General features: G+C 41.3%; 2 protein-coding genes across 2 annotated transcripts; both read right to left on the bottom strand.

Annotated features, from left to right (window-relative positions):
* Positions 1–458: 458 nt before the first annotated feature.
* Positions 459–17,597, bottom strand: LOC120727435 (ubiquitin carboxyl-terminal hydrolase 37-like). The gene is made up of 18 exons (XM_040021669.1): positions 17,486–17,597; positions 6,594–6,662; positions 6,317–6,494; positions 6,138–6,222; positions 4,554–4,634; positions 4,300–4,355; positions 3,930–4,002; positions 3,737–3,820; positions 3,180–3,235; positions 2,879–2,935; positions 2,647–2,778; positions 2,432–2,555; positions 2,195–2,346; positions 1,990–2,089; positions 1,773–1,849; positions 1,487–1,595; positions 819–876; positions 459–649 (listed from the first exon to the last, which is right to left on the bottom strand). Exons 4-18 carry the CDS (start codon positions 6,171–6,173, stop codon positions 459–461), a joined length of 1,386 nt encoding a protein of 461 aa, XP_039877603.1. The 5' UTR covers positions 6,174–6,222; positions 6,317–6,494; positions 6,594–6,662; positions 17,486–17,597.
* Positions 17,598–21,618: 4,021 nt separating this feature from the next.
* On the bottom strand, positions 21,619–23,477 carry LOC120727383 (ubiquitin carboxyl-terminal hydrolase 37-like). Its single transcript, XM_040021645.1, has 6 exons — positions 23,436–23,477; positions 23,219–23,295; positions 22,931–23,039; positions 22,264–22,321; positions 21,937–22,094; positions 21,619–21,850 (listed from the first exon to the last, which is right to left on the bottom strand). The coding sequence occupies exons 1-6, from the start codon at positions 23,454–23,456 to the stop codon at positions 21,845–21,847; spliced, it is 429 nt and encodes a 142-aa protein (XP_039877579.1). The 5' UTR covers positions 23,457–23,477; the 3' UTR covers positions 21,619–21,844.
* Between the last annotated feature and the right edge of the window lie 1,907 nt (positions 23,478–25,384).

Genomic DNA, 25,384 nt, shown 5'->3' with positions numbered 1-25,384 from the left:
AAATTTAAAATGAATGCCCTCATATGTGGATCTCATTCTTTTGAGAAACAAAAAAAAGATAGTCCGAATCTGATGTCTTTGTTTTTACCTTCATCAGGTCCCAATCAACCTAAATGGCACAGAGAAATTAAAAATGCATGCCATGAAAGTTCAGGTCTTAGGAGGTTAAAAATGTCCCTGCTGATGAGACCAGTGAATGTGGGGCGACGGTGGCAAGAAAAAACTCCCTCCTGGAGGAAGAAATCTTGGGAGGACCAGGCTCTCTGGCAGGACCCTTCCTCCTGAGGGCAATACTTACCTATACTTGTCCTCCAGTGTGCGATGGTGGGCTGGGACGACTGCTTTTCCTTCTCAGCATGACCATGACCTTAACTTCCTTCCTTCCTTCCATTTCCTGTTTCAGAACTGAGAATGAAGACAAAACTGGTTAACAAGGTAACAGGACATTTAAAATTCTCTCACTTCAGGATGAGATGCTGTGTCTTCTTACGTTTCTCTTGTAAAAACAGGATGTAGGCCGACTGCTGCTGTTCCTCACAAACTGCAGATCCAGTTGTGTGGAGCACCTGTGCGTCATTATAGGTGAGCCAGCGATCTGATGTAGAGTGCTGACTCTCCTCGGGATGGACAGAACTACAGATGTAGTGTCCTGAAATCACATTAAGACAAATGAATCCAACTTCTGGAAGTCAACTGATTCAAGCAAACAGTGATTTTGACTTAGTGCTTCTTAGAACATCAAAAGCTTTTGTGTGTGAGTCCTTCACTGAAAAGTACCAAGTTTTCATTTTCTGTTTGTCACAAGTCTGTTGTTTTACCTGACTCTGTGCCTCCATAATGACTGATGACGCTGACAAGACTATAACAGCCACCACCCTGAGAAGGAACAAATCCAAAGAGTGTTAGTTTCACAAAGTCTCACATCAGTGCCATAATTAAGCTGATTTGCTGAGGCTACGTCCACACTAATGCGTTTTCGTTTGAAAACACATCCTTTTCTCTCCGCTTTGACCTCCCGTCCACACCGAGACGGCGTTTTCCTCAAGGAAAAACACAGCATCTTGAAAACGCTCTCAAAAACGCATACATTTCAAAACGGAGTTGTCCCGTCGCAGTGTGGACACTCGAAAACGCAGACTTTCTAAAACGATGACGCATTTTAGTCATGTGATGCAGTCATGCGAGCAATTAAACAAAGATAAGCCGAGTGCATTATACAGCAGTTGTTTTGATTGCTCTCAACTTTGACAGCCCTAAAAAAGATTAATATCAGTTTGTACATGCTCCGGATAGCTTTTCTTCAAATTCTGTAACTCTCACTCACTTTTGCGCATGCGCAGGACTGGAACGTAAGCGTTTTTGGCCGTTTCAATGCAGACGCACAACTATTTGAAAATGACTGAAAACGCTAGTGTGGACACGGAGTTTTCAAATCTATCCGGGCTAGTGTGGACGTAGCCTGAGACGTTCTGCAGTCTGTTTTTACCTGATTGGATGACACCACCAAGTCCCTCTGCAGCCTGACGGGGTCATCCACCTTCTGAATGTTGTAGGTTTGTGTAAAGCCAAACCTCTTCAGATGCAAGATCAGAACTCTGGCAGAAAAGAAAAAAAACACAAACAAGGTAGAAAATAAGAAGAATGAGTGTCAAACACAAACAGAAGATGGGAGAAAACGACTGCTCAAATATTGTCTCGAAAAACTCTGATATTTGATGCGCCACAGTTTGGAAACCTGGTCAGTCGATCAATTCTGATGTGACCTTACTCACCTTGGCAGTGTATCAAAAGACGACTTCAGTTCTGAGGCCGTCCCTCCACAATCACAGCGAAATTCTATTTCTTGTTCCTGAACAACAGCACAGAGAAAACAGGCTTTATGGTAGAAAGAAATCTCAACATATGCACACACACATGCACACAAACACTAACAAAAAAGGTGTGTTAAGATCGCTGATACGACAACTCTATTGGAATTTGTGATCTTACCTTCAAGTATGTCTCTAACATGTTTATAATAGACCCCTCTGGAACAAGGTCTAGAGACAAGCTGGTGAATTCCTCTTGCTGTGATGATTGGTGACCACAGCTACACATTTCAGGAGTAACGTAGTTAAAGTAAAGATCAGGTACGTGGAAAAGAGGTATATGAAAATATTGCAACCAGCTCTGCGTTTCTGAAAGACAGGCTTACCTCTTGCATGTCCTCATGTTTTCCATTTTAAAAATGTGATGGTCTTCTACTGGGCAGGTATAACTTTGGCCCAGGAGAGCTGCGTTCCTCTCCAGGTGAGGTGTGAGCCTTTTGACCTCATTGAGGAATAATGTTAGGAATTCATGAGCGTCCTGAAAGAAAAGCAGAGAGATTTAAAACAGTACATCAAAATCAGAAGGTAAAGCAAAAAACGAAATGTCCAAATAGCTGACGCACTTTCTGTGCACTGCCGGTGTATTCAGGAGCTTGATTGCTGAATGCCTTCTTAAAAGCTCTTAGGTGGTGATCTTTAAGGCCATAATCTGTTGACTCGTGACAGTCCCTGACATCAATAAGCCTTCTGTAGAAAGGAAGGGTAAACAGACATTTCTGCTGTTAGATCTCTTTGTTCTTCAGGTTTTTGAAGAAAGTAGAAGGTTGACGTAGCGCACCTTAAGAGCTGAGCTTCTGGATCTGTGCTCCACAAAACCTCCTGACGCCTGATGTCTCTTATGAACTCCTCAATGTTGAGGAGGCTCTGCAGGCAGGAGTTCATGTAGCAGGTGTTTCCGATGTTTGGAAACCTGACACACACGCGCAACGTTTACAGTATCAGTGTAAAATAATTCATTTTCTCCACTTTGACAAAGTGAGCTTTGGTCTTTGTGCACCACGTGTACTCACCCGAAGCGGTCTATAGTCCCAGTTTGACTTTTTATTTTTTCCCCACCGCATGCTACACTGCTCCAAAAAGGTAAAAACACAAACACAAAATTAGGAAAGATGTCAAGATTCTGAGCAGTGCATGTGCATGTATGCATGAGCTTTGAAGTTGAAACATTTTGGAGGATGTCCAAAAGTAGTAAAAAAGATGTAAATACACAAGGTGGAAGAAAAATGCCAATGAAAGGGAAATAAAACAGCTCCAACTAAACCACTGCTATAAATATCTCCAGCAGCATTAAAGAGTGGCGCATTTCTTTACCTCTGATGAGACGTAGAAGGAATTTCCTTCTCTGCCACGTTTTGTTTGTGTAATTTCTGTTTAGAAACAAGAAAACCAACATCAGTAATGGCATAAAACAAACATACCAAGGGAGTCTCTCCATGAAAAGTGTCCAGTTAGAAAATTTGGTATTATTTCATATTATTTATCACTTTAGTGAGCTGTCAGCTCATGAAGCAGATATATGGGAATATCTTTAAATAAAATAAAAACAATTTATTCATGCTTTAAATTGAGTTTTAAAGTTTGTCCTATGAAATACAAAATCCTTCATTTGGTTCTGATCAAAATTCAGTTTTTACAGAAATCATCCATCAAGCTTCATTAAAAGATTCAAAAATGCTTATTTACCATAAAAATATTTAGAGAAACATCCTGCAAGTCTCTTCAAACTTACCTTTCTGTGAAAAAAAAAAACGTTTAAACATCTTTGAACTTAATTTGAGGACATAGATGTGCTAAATTGCTCTTAATTCTTCGCATTTAACTGTGATGAGTAAATGCTTGATGACAGTGACTCTTTCCATAAAACATACCTTCCAGAATTTAAAAAGAAACCAGCGACACTTTTTTTGTGTCTTCACAGTGTTGCTCTCTGCCTCTGCATCGCTGTCAGTTTGCTGCAGAGGACGAACAAACATAAGTTTATTAAAAAAGTAAAGTCACTTTAAATTAACAAGTGCAATTTAAAGAGAATGTGCATTTCATATGTTTTGTGTAAAAGCAAACCGAGGAACAGCAGAGGTGTCTCCATTTTCTCTTCTTCTTTTGACCATTTTCAGCAACACAAGCATCCGGGATGCTGATGAGGACAAAAGTGTAAATGTTATTTTTCAAAGTGGAAATTTTTAACAAGGAGTACATGCTGGAGATTGCAGATAAAAATTAATAACTGTAATGGAACAAAATCATGTATTTTGTACATTTACACTCTACATTTTCCAACGCTAATCTCTGAATCAATATAAATTATAGACAAGACTAGAAGTAGTAAAAAGATGTAAATACAAAACACCAATAAAAGGGAAATAAAACAGCTCCAACTAAACCACTGCTATAAATATCTCCAGCAGCATTAAAGAGTGGCGCATTTCTTTACCTCTGATGAGACGTAGAAGGAATTTCCTTCTCTGCCACGTTTTGTTTGTGTGATTTCTGTTTAGAAACAAGAAAACCAACATCAGTAATGGCATAAAACAAAGTATATGGTAAGAAAATACAATATCCTTCATTTGGATTCAAAATTCAGTTTTTACAGAAATCATCCAAGAAGCTTCCTTAAAAGTTTCAAAAATGCTTATTTACCATAAGAAAACATTCAGAGAAAGGTGCTGCGAGTCTCTTCAAACTTACCTTTCGGTGAAAAAGTAGTTTAAACATCTTTGGACTTGATGTGATCGCAGCGAAAATCTCCTCAGCTTTGCAAAAGTTCAACTGAAAACAAGCAGTCAAAGGTTGTATATTTATAAACTTTCAGCATAGAACGTTCATACCCTGAACAGCAAACATCAGCATTATGATGTATGGGGCTCATTTGCATATTTTGGAACGTATGCTCATTTGAACTGTATGGCACTCGTCTCCAAGCAACTGCTACAAAATACAGGTCAAGTCAAGTGGCTTTTATTGTCATTTTAACCACGTGCAGAGGTACTGTACAGAGTGAAATGAGACCGCGTTCCTCCGAGACCCTGGTGCTATATATGACATATACGGACAAACCCAGGACTACATAAAGTGCAGTGTGCATAAACTGCAAAAATAAACAAGACAAAACAGTGCAAAACTAGACAGAACAGGACGATACAGACACAAGACAATGGAAATGTGCAAAATGCTGAGTATTGTGCAAAAGTAACTTGGTGTCTGTATGTATGTGTATGAGTGTGAGATACTGCAGATAAGTGCTTGGTAGTGACATGTGTGAAGGTGTGCGCGTGCCAGTGCAGTCACTGAGTGTTCAGGGGTCTGACGGCTTGTGGGAAGAAACTTTTCCGTAGTTTGGTAGCGAGGGCCCGGATGTTCTGGGACCTCTTTCCAGAAGGCAGCAGGGTGAAGAGTGTGTTTGAAGGCTGTGTGGGGTCCTCCAGCAAGCGGGTGTTATAAGGAGGGGAGAGGGACTCCAATGATCTTCTCAGCTGCTCTCACAATCCGTTGTAGGGTACTGCGATCTAATACGCTGCAGTTACCATACCAGACAGTGATGCAGCTACTTAGGATGCTCTTGTTAGTCCCACTGTAAAAGGTGGTGAGAATGGATGGTGGGAGATGGGCTTTCCTCAGCTTCTGCTTGAAGTAGAGACGCTGCTGGGCCTTCTTGGTTATGGAGCTGGTGTTGAGGGAGCAGGAGAGGTTCTCCGCCAGGTGGACACCAAGAAATCTGGTGCTCTTGACGACCTCCACAGAGGATCCATTCATGTTAAGTGGGCAGTGATCCCACTGTGCTCTCCTGAAGTCAACAATCTCTTTTGTTTTGTCCACGTTCAGAGACAGGTTGTTGACTCTACACCTCTACAGATGGCCCGCAGTGCAACCCTTCAGCTTCCTACTAGATTCACCTATATACAAATTTAAAGACCTAGGAGACTTACTTCTCGTCACAGAGTTGTAGCATTCACAAGATTTTCAGAAAACTTGAACTCAAGGTCAAGGTCACTGATATTCAAACTGACCCCAGAACTTTAGTAGATGCACCAATGGTATCAATTCAAAATCCTACGCTTCTCGTTCCATTTTTATTTCACTATCTGTAACTAAGACAAATAAACAGTATTTGGGACACAAGTCACTATTAAAGTGGTTAGTGAGACTCCACATCTGATAACAGTATAACACACTGCTTATTTATGTAAAATTGTCATCAATAAATGTGTTCAAAACAGAAGCTACACTGGCTTTAAAAGTTTTTGTTAACTCTGACTACCTGTCTGCTCTTACCTGTTTCCTTTGCTCTCTGCTGTCTTCATCCTCCATCCAACTCTACAGCTATTGATAGGGATGACATGATGAAACTGAAGGGTGTCTGGGCACCGAAAAAAGAAAAGAAGAGAGATTGGATTAGGCTGCAGCTGGCGTGCCATTCTCTCACTTCAGGATGAGATGCTGTGTCTTCTTACGTTAATCTTGTAAAACAGGATGTAGGCCGAGTGCTGCTGTTCCTCACAAGCTGCAGATCCAGTTGTGTGCAGCACCTGTGCGTCATTATAGGTGAGCCAAGGATCTGATGTAGAGTGTGGACTCTCCTCGGGATGGACAGAATTACAGATGCAGCAGCTGTTTCCGATGTATGGAAACCTGACACACAAACAAAAGTTTACAGTATCAGTGTAAAATAATTCATTTTGTCCAGGTTGAGAAGGTGAGCTTTGGTCCTTGTGCACCACGTGTACTCACCTGAAGCCGTCTGTAGTCTGAATTTTTTTTTCCATTATTTATCCACCGCCCAAATGTTTCACTACGCTACTGCAAAAAGGTAAAAACACAAACACACAATTAGACACTGAGCACTGGATGTGCATGCATGCATGAGCTTTGAAGTTTAAACTTTTTTTTATCATCAACAATTTTTATTTATTTCATTTTAAACTTCAATAACAGAGCTTAAGGATAGCTACATAAATAAATAGTTTAAAAAACAAACAAACAAAAACATCAACAAAACACAACACAACAACAACAAAAAACAAAACAAAGGGAAGTTATCCTATTCTTTCTTCGCACACCAATTCCCACACCACCACTCTGTCATTACTCCTCTGTTCTTCAAGTTACAGAAAGCCAGCTTGTAAAGGGGGACCAAATACAATCATATTGATGCAATTTGTCTAATAAACCATAAGTCACTTTTTCGTAAGACGCCAACTTAGCCATTGTCTTTAGCCACTCTTCATAGGGAGGGGAGGGGGTTCTTTTTCCACCAATGTCTTAGCAGGACCCGTTTGGCCGTAGTAAGAGCCAAAATAATCCATCTTATTGTATAACTGGAAAAATCTACAGGGAGTGCAGAATTATTAGGCAAGTTGTATTTCTGAGGAATAATTTTATTATTGAACAACAACCATGTTCTCAATGAACCCAAAAAACTCATTAATATCAAAGCTGAATGTTTTTGGAAGTAGTTTTTAGTTTGTTTTTAGTTTTAGCTATTTTAGGGGGGTATCTGTGTGTGCAGGTGACTATTACTGTGCATAATTATTAGGCAACTTAACAAAAAACAAACATATACCCATTTCAATTATTTATTTTTACCAGTGAAACCAATATAACATCTCCACATTCACAAATATACATTTCTGGCATTCAAAAACAAAACAAAAACAAATCAGCGACCAATATAGCCACCTTTCTTTGCAAGGACACTCAAAAGCCTGCCATCCATGGATTCTGTCAGTGTTTTGATCTGTTCACCATCAACATTGCGTGCAGCAGCAACCACAGCCTCCCAGCAGGCCCGGCCCTAACCAATCTGGCGCCCTAGGCAAGATTTTAGGTGGCGCCCCCCTACATCGGCAGTGTAGTGTATGTACTCACAAGAAACCGAATAGCTTTGTCTTTGACCTTTTTTTTTTAACTTAAAGAAAGCAAATTCACAATCAGAATAATTAACAAGATAAAAAAATATATATGAATAAATAAATGAATACAAAAAATAAAAAATGAATATATGAAATACAATAAATTTTACATACATAAACACAATAAAACGTGTCAACAAGTTGGATAAAATAAATTAAAAATACAATATAAATAAGGCAACAGGAACACCGCTTGATGCTGCTGCATCATGGCTGGGTTGTGCTGCTGATGCTGCATCACTGGTGGGTTGTGCTGCTGAAGTGGAGGCAGCAGCGGTAGATGTGGTAGATGGCCCAGGGGTGGGATTTAGAAACTTCAACAGTGCATCTGAAGAGAGGAGTATGTGACACCACTGAGTATTAAAGTCTAATAATAAAAACATATGATTCCAGGAATAAAATGAAATAATATAAATGAAAAACCAAAGAGATACATGTATGATGTTAACTGATATGCAAATTAGATTAGATTCAATTTATTGTCATCATTACAGTGAAATGCTGAATAGCAGAATGCAAAGTAACAGTATAATATCATATGAGAATGTTATGTTATGATTATCTTTGACCGAATCACAGCAGTGCTCATATTAAAAAACAGCATTCCCTCTCATGTGATATTGCTTAATTAACATTAATGATGTGCACTTTAACAACTAGGCTTACAACTATAATATATACAGGGGTGGAAAAGTGACTATTACCTGCAGGGTAAACGTTAGCTAACCAGAAGGCAATAACAATGTAAACAAAAAACACCTGCTTAAAAGATGAATACAAATGAGGAATGGTGGGAAAGGTGGGAGTACTGTAATTACCTAACGTTACATTATTATTTTCCATAACAATTTAGCCCCCTCCACAATATTAACTGACGTTAAAACAATTAACTAGCTATTTATTGATTAGCAATTAGCGAATCATGTAACATTAGCTTAATGCTAAAAATTTAGGTTACTATCACATTCAGACAAATAATTTCATGTAGGCTAACGTTACCTACCTCTGTCTTTTTCTCGTTTCTCCTCTTCTTTTCTCTTTTTTCTTCCCTGGGCACCTGACAGTTTTGGCCGTTTTGACATCTTGTGTTGATTTTTTGATGTGGTGACGTCCAAAAGGAACCATGATACGGGAAGGGAGGGGGCGCACCGTGCGGGTAGGGGGGGGCGTAATGTTGTAACAAATAATATTTCTATTAAATAAACTTTACTTTGCATTTTAATTAACGTGGGATTATTTTTTGTATTTAGAAATAATAGTAACAACTTTTTTTTTCTTCAACATTTGTGGCACTGGCGTGGCGCCCCCTGATGGACGGCGCCCTTAGCATTTGCCTATACGGCCTATGCCACGGGCCGGCCCTGCCTCCCAGACACTGTTCAGAGAGGTGTACTGTTTTCCCTCCTTGTAAATCTCACATTTGATGATGGACCACAGGTTCTCAATGGGGTTCAGATCAGGTGAACAAGGTGGCCATGTCATTAGTTTTTCTTCTTTTATACCCTTTCTTGCCAGCCACGCTGTGGAGTACTTGGACGCGTGTGATGGAGCATTGTCCTGCATGAAAATCATGTTTTTCTTGAAGGATGCAGACTTCTTCCTGTACCACTGCTTGGAGAAGGTGTCTTCCAGAAACTGGCAGTAGGACTGGGAGTTGAGCTTGACTCCATCCTCAACCCGAAAAGGCCCCACAAGCTCATCTTTGATGATACCAGCCCAAACCAGTACTCCACCTCCACCTTGCTGGTGTCTGAGTCGGACTGGAGCTCTCTGCCCTTTACCAATCCAGCCACGGGCCCATCCATCTGGCCCATGTTAAGGTTCAAATATTGAGGAAGGAGAGTAAACACAACCATGGTCCAGAAGAGCTTGGTCAGACAATTGATTTTAATGAATACACGCGTGGGAAGACCAGTTCCGTTCGCAGACAGGGCTGATCTGCGACTTAATCAAAGCATAAACAGATTTTTTATACCATCAGGGCTTGAACTTACTGACGCCCCCCTCATCAAGACTCACTCTCATTTCATCAGTCCATAAAACCTTAGAAAAATCAGTCTTGAGATATTTCTTGGCCCAGTCTTGACGTTCCAGCTTGTGTGTCTTGTTCAGTGGTGGTCGTCTTTCAGCCTTTCTTACCTTGGCCATGTCTCTGAGTATTGCACACCTTGTGCTTTTGGGCACTCCAGTGATGTTGCAGCTCTGAAATATGGCCAAACTGGTGGCAAGTGGCACCTTGGCAGCTGCACGCTTGACTTTTCTCAGTTCATGGGCAGTTATTTTGCGCCTTGGTTTTTCCACACGCTTCTTGCGACCCTGTTGACTATTTTGAATGAAAAGCTTGATTGTTCGATGATCACGCTTCAGAAGCTTTGCAATTTTGAGACTGCTGCATCCCTCTGCAAGATATCTCACTATTTTTGACTTTTCTGAGCCTGTCAAGTCCTTCTTTTGACCCATTTTGCCAAAGGAAAGGACGTTGCCTAATAATTATGCACACCTTATTATCTCCCCAGAGAACTCACTTCGATCATACTCACTGCCGAGTATGATCATTAGACACTGTGGTCTAATGACTTGATGTCATTAGACCACACCCCTTCTCATTACAGAGATGCACATCACCTAATATGCTTAATTGGTAGTAGGCTTTCGAGCCTATACAGCTTGGAGTAAGACAACATGCATGAAGAGGATGATGTGGACAAAATACTCATTTGCCTAATAATTCTGCACTCCTGTACATCAGAAAGTTCTGTGGTTATACCAAGTATGGACAGTTTTGGTGAGATACCAAATCTCCTTTTTAAAACACTGAAAATTACCTCCATTATATTTTCCCACCAATCCCGAAGTGCCGAACAGCTCCATAAGATACGTAAAATCAAAGCATTTTGACCATCACATCTCCAACATTCGTCCGTAGAGGCCAGGTTCCATTTATACAATTGTTGCGGTGTTCAATGCCACCTATGGATTATCTTAAGTTGAATCAATCTACTGCCTGTTTCTTTATACATAGTATTAATATTTTGAAAACATGAATCCCATTCAACTGAAGATATGTCCAATGCCATGTCCTGGGCCCAGTAGCCCTTAAGGAGAGGGTCAGCTGACCGTTCTTGCAATAAGTGATAAATTTTAGAGGTAATGCCTTTACCCAAGGGTGATCTTGAGAGCAGGACTTCCACAGGGCTGCCCACAGGACAACTCAAGGGGGTTCCCAGCCACTTCGATAATGAACTATGTATTTGGACATATCTCCAGAATTGATTACGCTGCAACTTATATAACTCTACAATTTTATCAAAGCTTAAAAAACATTTAGTCCCACAGTCAAATAAATCTGATACATTAAGGATGCCTGCTTTACGCCACTGTAACCAGTCAACCGATGTCCCTCCAATTAAAATTATTTTATTACTCCGAAGGTGATTTAATAAAGTCCCAGCGACCTGCCCTATGTAATTTAAACCACAATGTCTTTGCAATTATAGGATGGGTAGTTTTATGACTGGTATCAAACAGCTCCCTCCAAGGAGAAATACCGCCATTAACTTCCGTCTCTATATGGGACCAGATGGGTTTAACTGGTGCAGTAGGTAACCAAGCTCTAAGTTGTTTCACGTTCATCACCCAATAATACCATTGGAAATTAGGCAATGAAAAACCTCCTTGTTTTGCACTCGCTTGAAGTTTCTTAATACTTAAATGATGCGGTGAGCTACCCCAAAGAAACTGCCAGATTAAAAAGTCTAGATCTTTGAAATACTTATCTGGAATGTGTAATGGAATATTAGATAAAATATAAAAGATCATGGGTGCAGTCATCATCTTAATACAACTAATTTTACCCCATATTGTGAGACGCACTCTGGACCATCTACCAAATTCCATTTTTATTCTTTCAAACATTGGCTCCATATTTGCTCGAACCATCTTAGTGTAATCCGAGGTAATTTGTATCCCCAAATACCTCAAACCATTCACGGACCAGCGAAACTCCCACTGTTTAAATAAAGTATGGGGGCAGTGTCCTGACATAGGCGTTGCCTCTGATTTATCCCAGTTGACGCGATACCCTGAAAGCAGCGTAAAGCTTTCTATACATTCTAATAGGGCTGGAATTGACTTCCCAGGCTGGGTCATAAGTAACAACATATCATCTGCATATAATAGAAGCTTATGTTGACTATTACCCATCGAAATTTCAAATATATTTACATTATTTCTCAGTTTTTGTGCCAAAGGCTCTATAGCAATTACAAAAAGACCGGGGCTAAGGGGACAACCCTGTCTTGTGGATCTCTGTAAAAGGAATAGGTCTGATATGAGCCCATTCGTCAATACTCGCGCTGAAGGCGAATCATATAATATCTTTATCCACTTAATAAAATTGTCACCAAAACCAAACTTTTATAATGTCTTAAACAGATAATCCCACTCAACACAATCAAAAGCTTTTCCAGCATCCAGCGATAGGGCCACTGTTGGATATACTGAATCATATACATAATTATGCAAATTAACCAACCGCCTAATATTATCTGAACCATAGCGGTTTGGAACAAAACCAGATTGGTCTGCATGAATTATTTTCACCATTACTACTTTTAATCGACCCGCTAAGACCTTTGCCAAGATTTTTTGGTCAGAATTCAGCAAAGATATGGGGCGGTAACCACTTGGGTCTAAAGGGTCTTTCCCAGTTTTAAGAATAAATGTTATAAGTCCAGAGTGCATTGACTGAGGTAATGAGCCTACTTTGAACGCCTCATTATAAACATCGAGCAACAGGGGACTTAACATATCCTCAAATGCTCTATAGAAATCCAATGGTAACCCATCTAATCCTGGAGCTTTATTAAGTGGCATACTGTTAATTGCACGGGTAATCTCCTCCACTGTAATTGGAGCATCTATAATCTGCTGGTCAGTAGTAGAAAGCTGTGGCAGGTTTAAATCAGTAAAGAATGCTTCGAATTTCTGTTCATCTAAACTCCCTTGTGTAGAATAAAGATTATTGTAAAAGGCCCTGAATCCATCATTTATATGTCCCTGGTGCTTCAGTGCGTTACTTCTGTTTTGTTTTTGTGCATAACTTCTGTGTCTGGGCACTCCTCTGGATATTCTTACACCAGAGAAGAGCTTCTTAACTACAGGACTACAACACCTGTGGATTTTCTTCCAATATTTGTCGCATCTGCGGCAGATTTACTGCAGACTCTGATCAGGAAAGTGAGATGCCGAAAGAGAGGTAAGCGAGCCGGCGCACTCGTGCGTCTGAGGAGACGTGGACTGCGAACTGCTCTTCCTGGGATCTTCCTTTCCAATGTTCGCTCACTCAGGAATAAAATAGACGAGCTGGCCCTGATGAGAAGCATGAACAGAGACTTTGCCTCCTCCTGTGTCTTATGTTTTACGGAGTCGTGGCTCTGTGAGGACATCCCAGACAGCGCGCTCAAGCTGGAGGGCTTTCATCTGCTGCGCGCGGACCGGCAGGCCTCTCTCTCTGGTAAGACCAAAGGTGGAGGTGTCTGCTTCTACATTAATAGTGGCTGGTGCACAGATGTAACAGTGATTGCTCAGCACTGCTCTTCCTCTCTGGAATACCTTTTTATTCACTGCAAACCGTTTTATTCTCCACGGGAGTTTGCTTCATTCATCCTGGCCGCTGTTTACATCCCGCCAGATGCGGATGCGCAGGCAGCTCAGTGCGCACTCGCGGAGCAGATACTGCACATGGAGCGGACATTCCCGGACTCTCTCATCATTGCTCTTGGGGACTTTAACAAAGCCAATCTGAGCCATGAGCTTCCCAAATACAAGCAGTATATTAAATGCCCGACCAGAGAGGAGAGGACATTAGACCACTGTTACAGCACGATCAGCGGGGCCTATCCTGCGGTGCCCCGCGCTTCACTCGGACTTTCTGACCACGTCATGATCCACCTAATCCCCGCGTACAGACAGAGGCTTAAGCTCTCCAAACCTGTCGTGAGGACCAAAAAACTGTGGAGCAACGAGGCTGTGGAGGAGCTTCGCACGTGTTTGGAGTCTACAGACTGGGACACAATGAAGGCTGCTTCTAACAGCTTGGACGAGTTTACGGACACTGTCACCTCCTATATCCACTTCTGTGAGGACAGCATTGTGCCATCACGCACCAGGGTGAGTTATAACAATGACAAACCCCGGTTTACTCCTAAACTCAAAAAGCTGTGGCTGGAAAAGAGAAAGGCGTTCAGAAGCGGAGACAGGGACTGCTACAGAGAGGCCAAGTACAGGTTCACTAAAGAAGTGGACATTGCTAAACATCAGCACTCTGAGAAGATGCAGCAGCAGATCTCAGAGAATGACTCGGCCTCTGTGTGGAAAGGTTTTAGGAATATCACCAACTACAAGCCTAAAACCCCCCACTCCACTGATGACTTGCTATTAGCCAACACCCTCAACGACTTTTACTGCCGTTTTGACGAGCCATCAGGCAGCCTTCACACCTCCAACGGCCCCAACAATAGAGACACTTTGGACACTCATTCCCCCACCTCTCCCCCCTCCACAGAGCCATCACCACCTTCAAACACTTCACCTACAACACCCCCCTCCTCACCCCACACAAAACAGGATTTCACACCACCTCCTCCCACCACAACTCTTCATATTCATGAAGAAGGTGTGAGGAAGCAGTTTAAGAGTCTGAATGCTCGAAAAGCTCCCGGCCCAGACGGTGTGTCTCCTGCCACCCTCAGACACTGTGCAAACGAGCTGGCCCCAGTGTTTTCTGGCATTTTCAACTCCTCACTGCAGGCATGTCATGTGCCTGCCTGCTTCAAGTCCTCTACCATAATCCCTGTCCCCAAGAAACCTAGGATCACTGGACTAAATGACTACAGACCCGTGGCTCTGACATCTGTGGTCATGAAGTCTTTTGAGCGCCTGGTTCTCTCCTATCTCAAGACCCTCACGGCCCCCCTCCTGGACCCCCTGCAGTTTGCATACAGAGCCAACAGGTCTGTAGATGACGCCATCAACATGGCCCTACACTTCATCCTGCAGCATCTGGACTCCCCAGGAACCTACGCCAGGATCCTGTTTGTGGACTTCAGCTCTGCTTTCAATACCATCCTTCCAGACCATCTCCAAGGCATGCTTTCCCAGATGAATGTGCCTGATCCCATCTGCCGGTGGATCACTGACTTCCTGACGGACAGGAAGCAGCATGTGAGGCTGGGAAAGAATGTCTCGGACTCCCGGACCATCAGCACCGGCTCCCCTCAGGGCTGTGTTCTTTCTCCCCTGCTCTTCTCCCTGTATACTAACTGCTGCACCTCCACCCACCAGTCTGTCAAGCTAATCAAGTTTGCAGATGACACCACCGTTATTGGACTCATCTCGGACGGGGATGAGTCTGCCTACAGGAGGGAGGTTGAACGTTTGGTGTCCTGGTGCAGCCACAACAACCTGGTGCTGAATGGGCAGAAGACAGTGGAGATTATTGTGGACTTCAGGAAGCACACAGCTCCACTCCCCCCCATCATCCTGACTGACACCCCCATCACCTCTGTGGACTCATTCCGCTTCCTGGGTACCACCATCACCCAGGACCTGAAGTGGGAGCCCACCATCACCTCCGTCATTAAGAAAGCCCAGCAGAGGATGTACTTCCTGAGGCAGCTGAAGAAATTCAACCTGCCAACACGGACGATGATGCAATTCTACACTGCAATCATCGAGTCCATCCTCACCTCCTCCATCACTGTGTGGTACGCTGGAGCCACTATCAGGGACAAACAGAGACTGCAGCGTGTTGTGCGCTCTGCTGAGAAGGTGATTGGCTGCAGACTCCCATCTCTGCAGGACCTGTACACCTCCAGGACACTGGGGCGTGCAGCTCGGATCTCAGCTGACCCTTCTCACCCTGGACACAGTCTGTTTGACCTGCTCCCCTCAGGCAGGAGGCTCCGGTCCATTCGCACCAGAACCTCTCACCATAAGAACAGTTTCTTCCCCTCTGCTGTTGAACACATGAACAATAACCGTATGACTGTTCCCACCACTAACACATGACCCTACGCTGTGTTCACTGCATCATTCCATGTTTGGCACTGATCACCACCTGCACTCATGTATATATCATGTATATATCTATCTACTTAGCACTTTTAATTCTTATTCTCATTTTTATTTTCATGTCTATTTAAGCTTAATTTATAACAGTATTTATAACAGTATGTTTGCACTAAAGCACCGCAGCAATTTCCTAATGTTGTAAACCCGCTCAACATTTGGCAATAAAACCCTTTCTGATTCTGATTCTAAAAGAAGCTAAAATAACCCCATCTGATTGTCGTATGCCTGGGATATGGTTCATACTGTCTTTCTGTTTAAGACGGTATGCTAATAAACGACTCGGCTTTTCTCCCATTTCCCAATATGCTTGATTAATGCGAAATAAAGCGTATTCTGTCTTTCTGTTGTACAGTACATTCAACTTTAACAATTTTATTCAACGTAACTCTGTCTTTTGTATGGGAATGTACTGCCTCAAGTGCCTTTAATTTGGCTTCTAACGTAATGATATTCTTGTTAGCTGCCTTCTTTTTAAAGGAAGCGTAAGAAATTGTCCTCCCCCTTAAGTATGCCTTCATAGCATCCCACCAAGTAGCCAATGTAGTGTCCTCTCGATTATTTGTCCGTTTGTAAAATTGTATTTCATCTCTTATCAATTTAATAAACCCAGAGTCTTTAATTAAGGACACATTTAAATGCCATCTGCGGCTTTGAGGAATCTGTAAAATACTTCCAAGACATAGAAAAATTGGCACATGGTCCGAGAATACTATATTACCAATACTTGAATCTATAGAGTTATTCACTAAGGCTTCAGAAATAAGAAAGTAGTCGATTCTAGTATAAACATTATGAGGCAGAGAGTAAAAGGAATATTCCCTGCCTTCTGGATGCATTGTCCGCCAAATATCATTCAGATCTAAATCTGAGGTCATCTGCCTTATGGCAACTACAGATTTACTCTCTGTGCCTCTCCTAGGAAGTGATCTATCTAGGTCTTGATCCAGTATTTGATTAAAATCTCCTCCTACCACTATTTGTGCACCTTCTAATTCCAAAAGATACTGTGACAGGTTGTGAAAAAAGGCGAGTATGTCCGCATTAGGTGCATAGATATTACATAAAATTATTGCTGTGTCCAGTAGTTGTCCATAAACCAATATAAATCTACCTCCCTTATCTGTTATTACTTTTGTTTCAGTAAAGCTAACTGCTTTATGAATCAGAACAGACACTCCCCTACTTTTACCAGTTCCAGGACTGGAAAAGACTTTACCTACCCAGGAACATTTAAGTTTTAAGGCTTCTGACTTACACATGTGCATTTCTTGAATAAAGGCTATATCAACTCTTGATAATGTAACACATGATACTTTACCACTACTGAATGTAGAGAAAGTTAGGATCTTAGGCTTATGGTTTCTAGGAATCGACTAAGGCGCGAATGACACACAGCTAAAAGAAAAGTCAACATTTATTCAAAACAAAACCAAAAACAGTCATTCAACAGTTCACAACAGTTCCAATTGTCCATATTTGTCACTCTGTGTATTCAGTTTTAGTGTTCAGAGTTCAGTGTTCAGAGTTCTTTTCAGTCTTTTCAGTTCAGGTGTATAGTGTTAATGTTAGTAGTACTACCCGGGTAGTGTATTGTTCTGAGATCTCATAAGCTTATCTGTCAAGAAGTAACGCAGTTGTCACTTCTAAGTAGGCTGGAAATCTTTCCTGCATCGCAGCTGGAGATCCGGAATCCTGGCTCGCAACTTTAGACTCCAACAAAAAAACCAACCTGCACAGGGCAGTGAACATATTTTACATGAATATCATATAACAACTTAATCAACACTAGTGACCAAATGTCTCTCACTCTTTGTATATAACGACTTAATGCAATCAATAATAAAATTAATCAAAGAGCCTTAAAACAATTTCCACATCATACAAATTTAACTCAAATCTCATATTTTGTGAACAGCAGTCACATCAATCCAATGAATTGAGAGAATGTACATTACTGATGCACGAGGAAAGTGCAAAACGTGGTCGCAGTACTATTTAGCCAAAGACTGCTCATATTTATCATCTCATTACAATAAATAAAACTTACCTACTAGCTTCCAAAGAAATATTTCCGATTGGTTTAAAACATTCACAAGTGAAGAAATAAAAATATAATACAGCACTTAAAAGGAACACATGAAATTTACATTATACTAAGCTAATAATTAGCTAACGATTAGCTTGCTATGCTAGCGCAGTTAGTCAACTCACCGGAAATGAACAAAAAACATAAAAACAGAGGTACATCAGCATCAACAAGCGGAAAAGTAAAATCCAATTTGTGTCTTCACACACAACCTTTTTCTTGAACAAGGATTAAAGAAAAACTCTGTGAGTAGCTCCGACCAGCATACGTAGCCTTAGCGCTATTCTCCTTCTCTACAGTTCTCAACTCAAGTTCACAAGCACTAAACAATCTCATAGTGCCACCTACTGACATTCTTTGGGAACAGCAGTTCATTTTCATGAGACAAATTTTAGGTGGGTTACAATAACTTTAGATATGTTAATATTTTCTTCCTCTTAATCCCGTTATTCAACCCCTTAACATTCCAGCTGGCTATTTTGAAATCTGTCTGTCTATCCATGTTATATGTTGTCTCCTTGACCTGGAGACAACATATAAGATGACACCGCCATGGACCTCAACCTGCAGGCTTTGTGTTACCTGTTTCTTTATACAGGAGCATGTAGGGGTGGACTGCCTTTTTATTTGATTACCCTTTTCTCATGTTTTTCTTAGTTAGGGAGATAAGACATTGTCACTTGGTTTTATTCTTTTCATAAATAAGTTTTGTACATCCTTTAGATACGGTCCCTTTTGTTTGTTGTTTTGGGGTCCACCCCGAAGCTATAGTTTGCTCCTTTCCTTTGTTAGAATTCAATCACTGTGAAAAAAAATCACCATCAAAATTGTACTGGTTGTGTGATGTGCTGCTTGGGGTCAGACAGGGGTGGATCACCCTTATATTATGGTCTGGCCACCCTTAGAAAGGCCATAACACTAAAATGAGAATTAAAACTAGACTTATAACTGGCTGGTGTCCTTACCAGTGACCTTGGGTCTGAACTGTGGGCTCCTCTTTCCAGGTGTTCGTACTGCCTGAGTGGGACCAAGATGTGCTGTCTTGCCTCTTTTGGGTTTTCTGCATGTTTCTGGCTCAACATGCAAGTATCCACTTCTTGACATTCGCTGTTGGTTGCAGCCACTTGAGGTTTTTGGGCTCATTTGGGTTCTCAACACTGGGTGACTTTGATGGGAGTGAAAGCATCCTCACAACATAAATCACCACACTACCTGCTTTTGTTTCAGATTTTTTCTTTATCCTTGTTAACATGTTTGGGTACTGGGTTTACCTGTAATGCATTTTGTGCTCCAAAAGCTGTTATTTTGTGCAGCTGTGCTCCAAAAGCTGTTAGCATGACCTTTTTTATCATTAGATTGTGCCACACCAGCATCTGAGAGAAAAGCTTTGAGTTTGATTTTGTGTTTTGCAGGCACTCAGGAGAATAAGTCATGATGTTTCTTGTGTTTGTCATGTTAGTATCTCAGTGCTTGTCAATCACCAGTCAACAGTGTCACCACTGTGAACAACATCCTTCGACTGTTCGAGCCAAAACCTTGGAGAAGTCCCTGCAGCCGCTTCAAAACTCATCACTGAGCTCGATCTCTCTTTTAACACGCTGGAGACAACAATGAAAGATGACTTTCTTTCATATGCTGCTTTGAGGGCTTTGTTCGTGAATAACAACAGAATCAAAACCATCCATGAAGAGACATTTCACCCGCTGATTAATTTGGAGAAACTGGACTTCCACAAACCAGTTGGAGACTTTGTCTTCTGGATGGTTTCAGAACCTGATTTCTCTCCACTATTTTTATCTTTTGGGAAACAAATATACAACACTGGGTCCGGGAAACCTTTTCCTGCCACTGAGGAGCTTGAAGACCCTCCATTTTTGAGGAGCTTTCCTTCAGTCTGTCAGTGAAAGGGATTTTGTTGAACCTTGAAACTGCCGTGACCCTGTCCAAAGACCAGCTGGCCACCTGGCCGGGTCAGTCATGGATATTCACAAATACCCCATAGTACTGGTGGAAAAGACATATCGAGGGAAAATCCATGTTCAGACCATGTTCAGTGTGTCGTGACACTTGCACGATGGAAGAACACACCCACTTGTTGGTGCCAGAAGAGCCACTGAGAAATTATTGTTTTAGCTGGCTCATTACAAGTCGATGGCTGCTCACCTGGAATAGGATAAAACTCTGGAGCGAATAATTGCCCGATTTTACTGGCCAGGAAACTGTTTTAGACTTAGAGCTTTTTATTGTCATTGTGCAGTTTCTTGCACAGTGAAATTGGGTAAGTGGAGAGCATAGAGCCGCTGTATCTGTGCACACCACCATCTTGCATTTTTTGCATGTTTGGATATGCGCCGATGGTGTGCGTCCAGTGGTGTCAGCTGGTGAACCAGCTGGTCATTCAAAAAGCACCTTTATGCCCCTCACCATTAATGGAGGTCCCATTTGAGCACTTTGGCATGGACCTCATTTTATCGATGAGAAAAAGAAAGTCTTTAGTTCAGCTGTTGTTAACTGATCTTGACTTTGTTAATTAAACATTGCAAACCTGCCTTCAGTGTGTCCTCTACATGAGGTCATTTAGTACACCGCAGCACGGTGAGTTTTTTTGAGCTGATGAAGTTCAGCCAAAACAGGAAACTTGCAGCAGGAGACAGCAACTTGTTAAAATGTTATAAAAGGTACAATCAAAGATTTTCACCCTACAGGGTTGTCAATGATCCAAGGATAAATGTCTAATTTGGTCAAAATTTTATGAGCCATTTCTGGAGAGACTGCAGTGGAAATGTTGTCACTTTTGGACTTTGCTACCTGCAGCTAAACATTTGCAGCTAAATCATTTATTTAAAAGCAGAAGCTGCAACTGATCGAGGGAATATTTGTCTGAAAACTTAAACTGAACTCCAAGGGTACCATTGCTCCAGCTCACCATCTTTACCTGAGTGAATCAGTTTCTTGAACAATCTAAATGATTCAGAAACTTCTGTGACATCAACTTAACTAAGGCTCATTACAAATTTCACAAAACACTGCTGAATACTTTTAATATTTTTTTATTAGTTATTTTTGTTTTTGTTGTTATTTTGATTTTAATAAAACAAAATAAAATAAAGAATTAAATCATTTCTTTGTTTTTTTAAATTTAATTTATTTTACAAATAAATTAATAATAATATTAATAATAACAACAACAAATTAGTGCTGTCAGTGTTAACGTCATTAGGTAAAATGACGTTAACACTGACAGCACTAATTTGTTGTTCCCAGAGAGCAAGCCAAACACTGGTCCAGAAAAGGACGATCTCTAGTAGATTTTGTTTTAACCTCCTAGGACCTGGTGTCCACATATGTAGACATAACATTTTGGGTTGTCTAGACCAAAATACAAAATTTTGCTCTTCAAAAACCTGATATCCACTTATGAGGGAGGACATGACACTGCCGCTGTTCAATCGAAATTTAAAATGAATGTCCTCATATGTGGATCTCATTCTTTTGAGAAACAAAAAAAAAGATGGTCCGAATCTGATGTCTTTGTTTTTACATTCATCAGGTCCCAATCAACCCAAATGGCACAGAGAAATTAAAAATGCATGCCATGAAAGTTCAGGTCTTAGGAGGTTAAAATGTCCCTGCTGATGAGACCAGTGAATGTGGGGCGACGGTGGCAAGAAAAAACTCCCTCCTGGAGGAAGAAATCTTGGGAGGACCAGGCTCTCTGGCAGGACCCTTCCTCCTGAGGGCAATACTTACCTATACTTGTCCTCCAGTGTGCGATGGTGGGCTGGGACGACTGCTTTTCCTTCTCAGCATGACCATGACCTTAACTTCCTTCCTTCCTTCCATTTCCTGTTTCAGAACTGAGAATGAAGACAAAACTGGTTAACAAGGTAACAGGACATTTAAAAATTCTCTCACTTCAGGATGAGATGCTGTGTCTTCTTACGTTTCTCTTGTAAAACAGGATGTAGGCCGACTGCTGCTGTTCCTCACAAACTGCAGATCCAGTTGTGTGGAGCACCTGTGCGTCATTATAGGTGAGCCAGCGATCTGATGTAGAGTGCTGACTCTCCTCGGGATGGACAGAACTACAGATGTAGTGTCCTGAAATCACATTAAGACAAATGAATCCAACTTCTGGAAGTCAACTGATTCAAGCAAACAGTGATTTTGACTTAGTGCTTCTTAGAACATCAAAAGCTTTTGTGTGTGAGTCCTTCACTGAAAAGTACCAAGTTTTCATTTTCTGTTTGTCACAAGTCTGTTGTTTTACCTGACTCTGTGCCTCCATAATGACTGATGACGCTGACAAGACTATAACAGCCACCACCCTGAGAAGGAACAAATCCAAAGAGTGTTAGTTTCACAAAGTCTCACATCAGTGCCATAATTAAGCTGATTTGCTGAGGCTACGTCCACACTAATGCGTTTTCGTTTGAAATCACATCCTTTTCTCTCCGCTTTGACCTCCCGTCCACACCGAGACGGCGTTTTCCTCAAGGAAAAACACAGCATCTTGAAAACGCTCTCAAAAACGCATACATTTCAAACGGAGTTGTCCCGTCGCAGTGTGGACACTCGAAAACGCAGACTTTCTAAAACGATGACGCATTTTAGTCATGTGATGCAGTCATGCGAGCAATTAAACAAAGATAAGCCGAGTGCATTATACAGCAGTTGTTTTGATTGCTCTCAACTTTGACAGCCCTAAAAAGATTAATATCAGTTTGTACATGCTCCGGATAGCTTTTCTTCAAATTCTGTAACTCTCACTCACTTTTGCGCATGCGCAGGACTGGAACGTAAGCGTTTTTCGGCCGTTTCAATGCAGACGCACAACTATTTGAAAATGACTGAAAACGCTAGTGTGGACACGGAGTTTTCAAATCTATCCGGGCTAGTGTGGACGTAGCCTGAGACGTTCTGCAGTCTGTTTTTACCTGATTGGATGACACCACCAAGTCCCTCTGCAGCCTGACGGGGTCATCCACCTTCTGAATGTTGTAGGTTTGTGTAAAGCCAAACCTCTTCAGATGCAAGATCAGAACTCTGGCAGAAAAGAAAAAAAACACAAACAAGGTAGAAAATAAGAAGAATGAGTGTCAAACACAAACAGAAGATGGGAGAAAAACGACCTGCTCAAATATTGTCTCGAAAAACTCTGATATTTGATGCGCCACAGTTTGGAAACCTGGTCAGTCGATCAATTCTGATGTGACCTTACTCACCTTGGCAGTGTATCAAAAGACGACTTCAGTTCTGAGGCCGTCCCTCCACAATCACAGCGAAATTCTATTTCTTGTTCCTGAACAACAGCACAGAGAAAACAGGCTTTATGGTAGAAAGAAATCTCAACATATGCACACACACATGCACACAAACACTAACAAAAAAGGTGTGTTAAGATCGCTGATACGACAACTCTATTGGAATTTGTGATCTTACCTTCAAGTATGTCTCTAACATGTTATAATAGACCCCTCTGGAACAAGGTCTAGAGACAAGCTGGTGAATTCCTCTTGCTGTGATGATTGGTGACCACAGCTACACATTTCAGGAGTAACGTAGTTAAAGTAAAGATCAGGTACGTGGAAAAGAGGTATATGAAAATATTGCAACCAGCTCTGCGTTTCTGAAAGACAGGCTTACCTCTTGCATGTCCTCATGTTTTCCATTTTAAAAATTGTGATGGTCTTCTACTGGGCAGGTATAACTTTGGCCCAGGAGAGCTGCGTTCCTCTCCAGGTGAGGTGTGAGCCTTTTGACCTCATTGAGGAATAATGTTAGGAATTCATGAGCGTCCTGAAAGAAAAGCAGAGAGATTTAAAACAGTACATCAAAATCAGAAGGTAAAGCAAAAAACGAAATGTCCAAATAGCTGACGCAACTTTCTGTGCACTGCCGGTGTATTCAGGAGCTTGATTGCTGAATGCCTTCTTAAAAGCTCTTAGGTGGTGATCTTTAAGGCCATAATCTGTTGACTCGTGACAGTCCCTGACATCAATAAGCCTTCTGTAGAAAGGAAGGGTAAACAGACATTTCTGCTGTTAGATCTCTTTGTTCTTCAGGTTTTTGAAGAAAGTAGAAGGTTGACGTAGCGCACCTTAAGAGCTGAGCTTCTGGATCTGTGCTCCACAAAACCTCCTGACGCCTGATGTCTCTTATGAACTCCTCAATGTTGAGGAGGCTCTGCAGGCAGGAGTTCATGTAGCAGGTGTTTCCGATGTTTGGAAACCTGACACACACGCGCAACGTTTACAGTATCAGTGTAAAATAATTCATTTTCTCCACTTTGACAAAAGTGAGCTTTTGGTCTTTGTGCACCACGTGTACTCACCCGAAGCGGTCTATAGTCCCAGTTTGACTTTTTATTTTTTTCCCCACCGCATGCTACACTGCTCCAAAAAGGTAAAAACACAAACACAAAATTAGGAAAGATGTCAAGATTCTGAGCAGTGCATGTGCATGTATGCATGAGCTTTGAAGTTGAAACATTTTGGAGGACTGTCCAAAAGTAGTAAAAAGATGTAAATACACAAGGTGGAAGAAAAATGCCAATGAAAGGGAAATAAAACAGCTCCAACTAAACCACTGCTATAAATATCTCCAGCAGCATTAAAGAGTGGCGCATTTCTTTACCTCTGATGAGACGTAGAAGGAATTTCCTTCTCTGCCACGTTTTGTTTGTGTAATTTCTGTTTAGAAACAAGAAAAACCAACTATCAGGAATGGCATAAAACAAACATACCAAGGGAGTCTCTCCATGAAAAGTGTCCAGTTAGAAAATTTGGTATTATTTCATATTATTATCACTTTAGTGAGCTGTCAGCTCATGAAGCAGATATATGGGAATATCTTTAAATAAAATAAAAACAATTTATTCATGCTTTAAATTGAGTTTTAACGTTTGTCCTATGAAATACAAAATCCTTCATTTGGTTCTGATCAAAATTCGTTTTTACAGAAATCATTCCATCAAGCTTCATTAAAAGATTCAAAAATGCTATTTACCATAAAAATATTTAGAGAAACATCCTGCAAGTCTCTTCAAACTTACTTCTGTGAAAAAAAAAAAACGTTTATAACATCTTTGAACTTAATTTGAGGACATAGATGTGCTAAAGTGCTCTTAATTCTTCGCAATTTAACTGTGATGAGTAAAATGCTTGATGACAGTTACTCTTTCCATAAAAATCCCTTCCCGACTTTCCCAACCGAACCACGCGCCACTTTTTTGTTTCCTTCACAGTGTTGCTCTGCCCTCTGCCCTCGCTTTCTCAGTTTGGCCGCTGCCCCGACACACAATAGTTTTTACAAACAATTTCACGTCACTTTCACTTACACCAGTTGCCATTTCAAGAGACATGTGCCTTTCTATGTTTGGTAACAGCAAA

Source organism: Simochromis diagramma, unplaced genomic scaffold (genome assembly GCF_900408965.1).
Source record: "Simochromis diagramma unplaced genomic scaffold, fSimDia1.1 OVJJ01000525.1, whole genome shotgun sequence".
In the NCBI taxonomy this organism is placed as follows: Eukaryota; Metazoa; Chordata; class Actinopteri; order Cichliformes; family Cichlidae; genus Simochromis; species Simochromis diagramma.
The sequence above is the reverse complement of the archived record's forward strand: the minus strand, read 5'-3'. Positions and strand labels throughout refer to the sequence as shown.

Coding starts and splice junctions, on each gene's coding strand:
- LOC120727435 (XM_040021669.1), bottom strand. CDS start 6,173: ATGGAGGATGAAGACAGCAGAGAGCAAAGGAAACAG. Junction 4,003..4,299: donor CCTTCTACGTCTCATCAGAG/GTAAAGAAATGC, acceptor TGTCCTCATCAG/CATCCCGGATGCTTGTGTTG. Junction 3,236..3,736: donor TTCTTTTTAAATTCTGGAAG/GTATGTTTTATG, acceptor GTTTCTAAACAG/AAATTACACAAACAAAACGT.
- LOC120727383 (XM_040021645.1), bottom strand. CDS start 23,456: ATGTTAGAGACATACTTGAAG. Junction 23,040..23,218: donor TCTTTTGATACACTGCCAAG/GTGAGTAAGGTC, acceptor CTTTTCTGCCAG/AGTTCTGATCTTGCATCTGA. Junction 22,095..22,263: donor TTATGGAGGCACAGAGTCAG/GTAAAACAACAG, acceptor ATGTGATTTCAG/GACACTACATCTGTAGTTCT.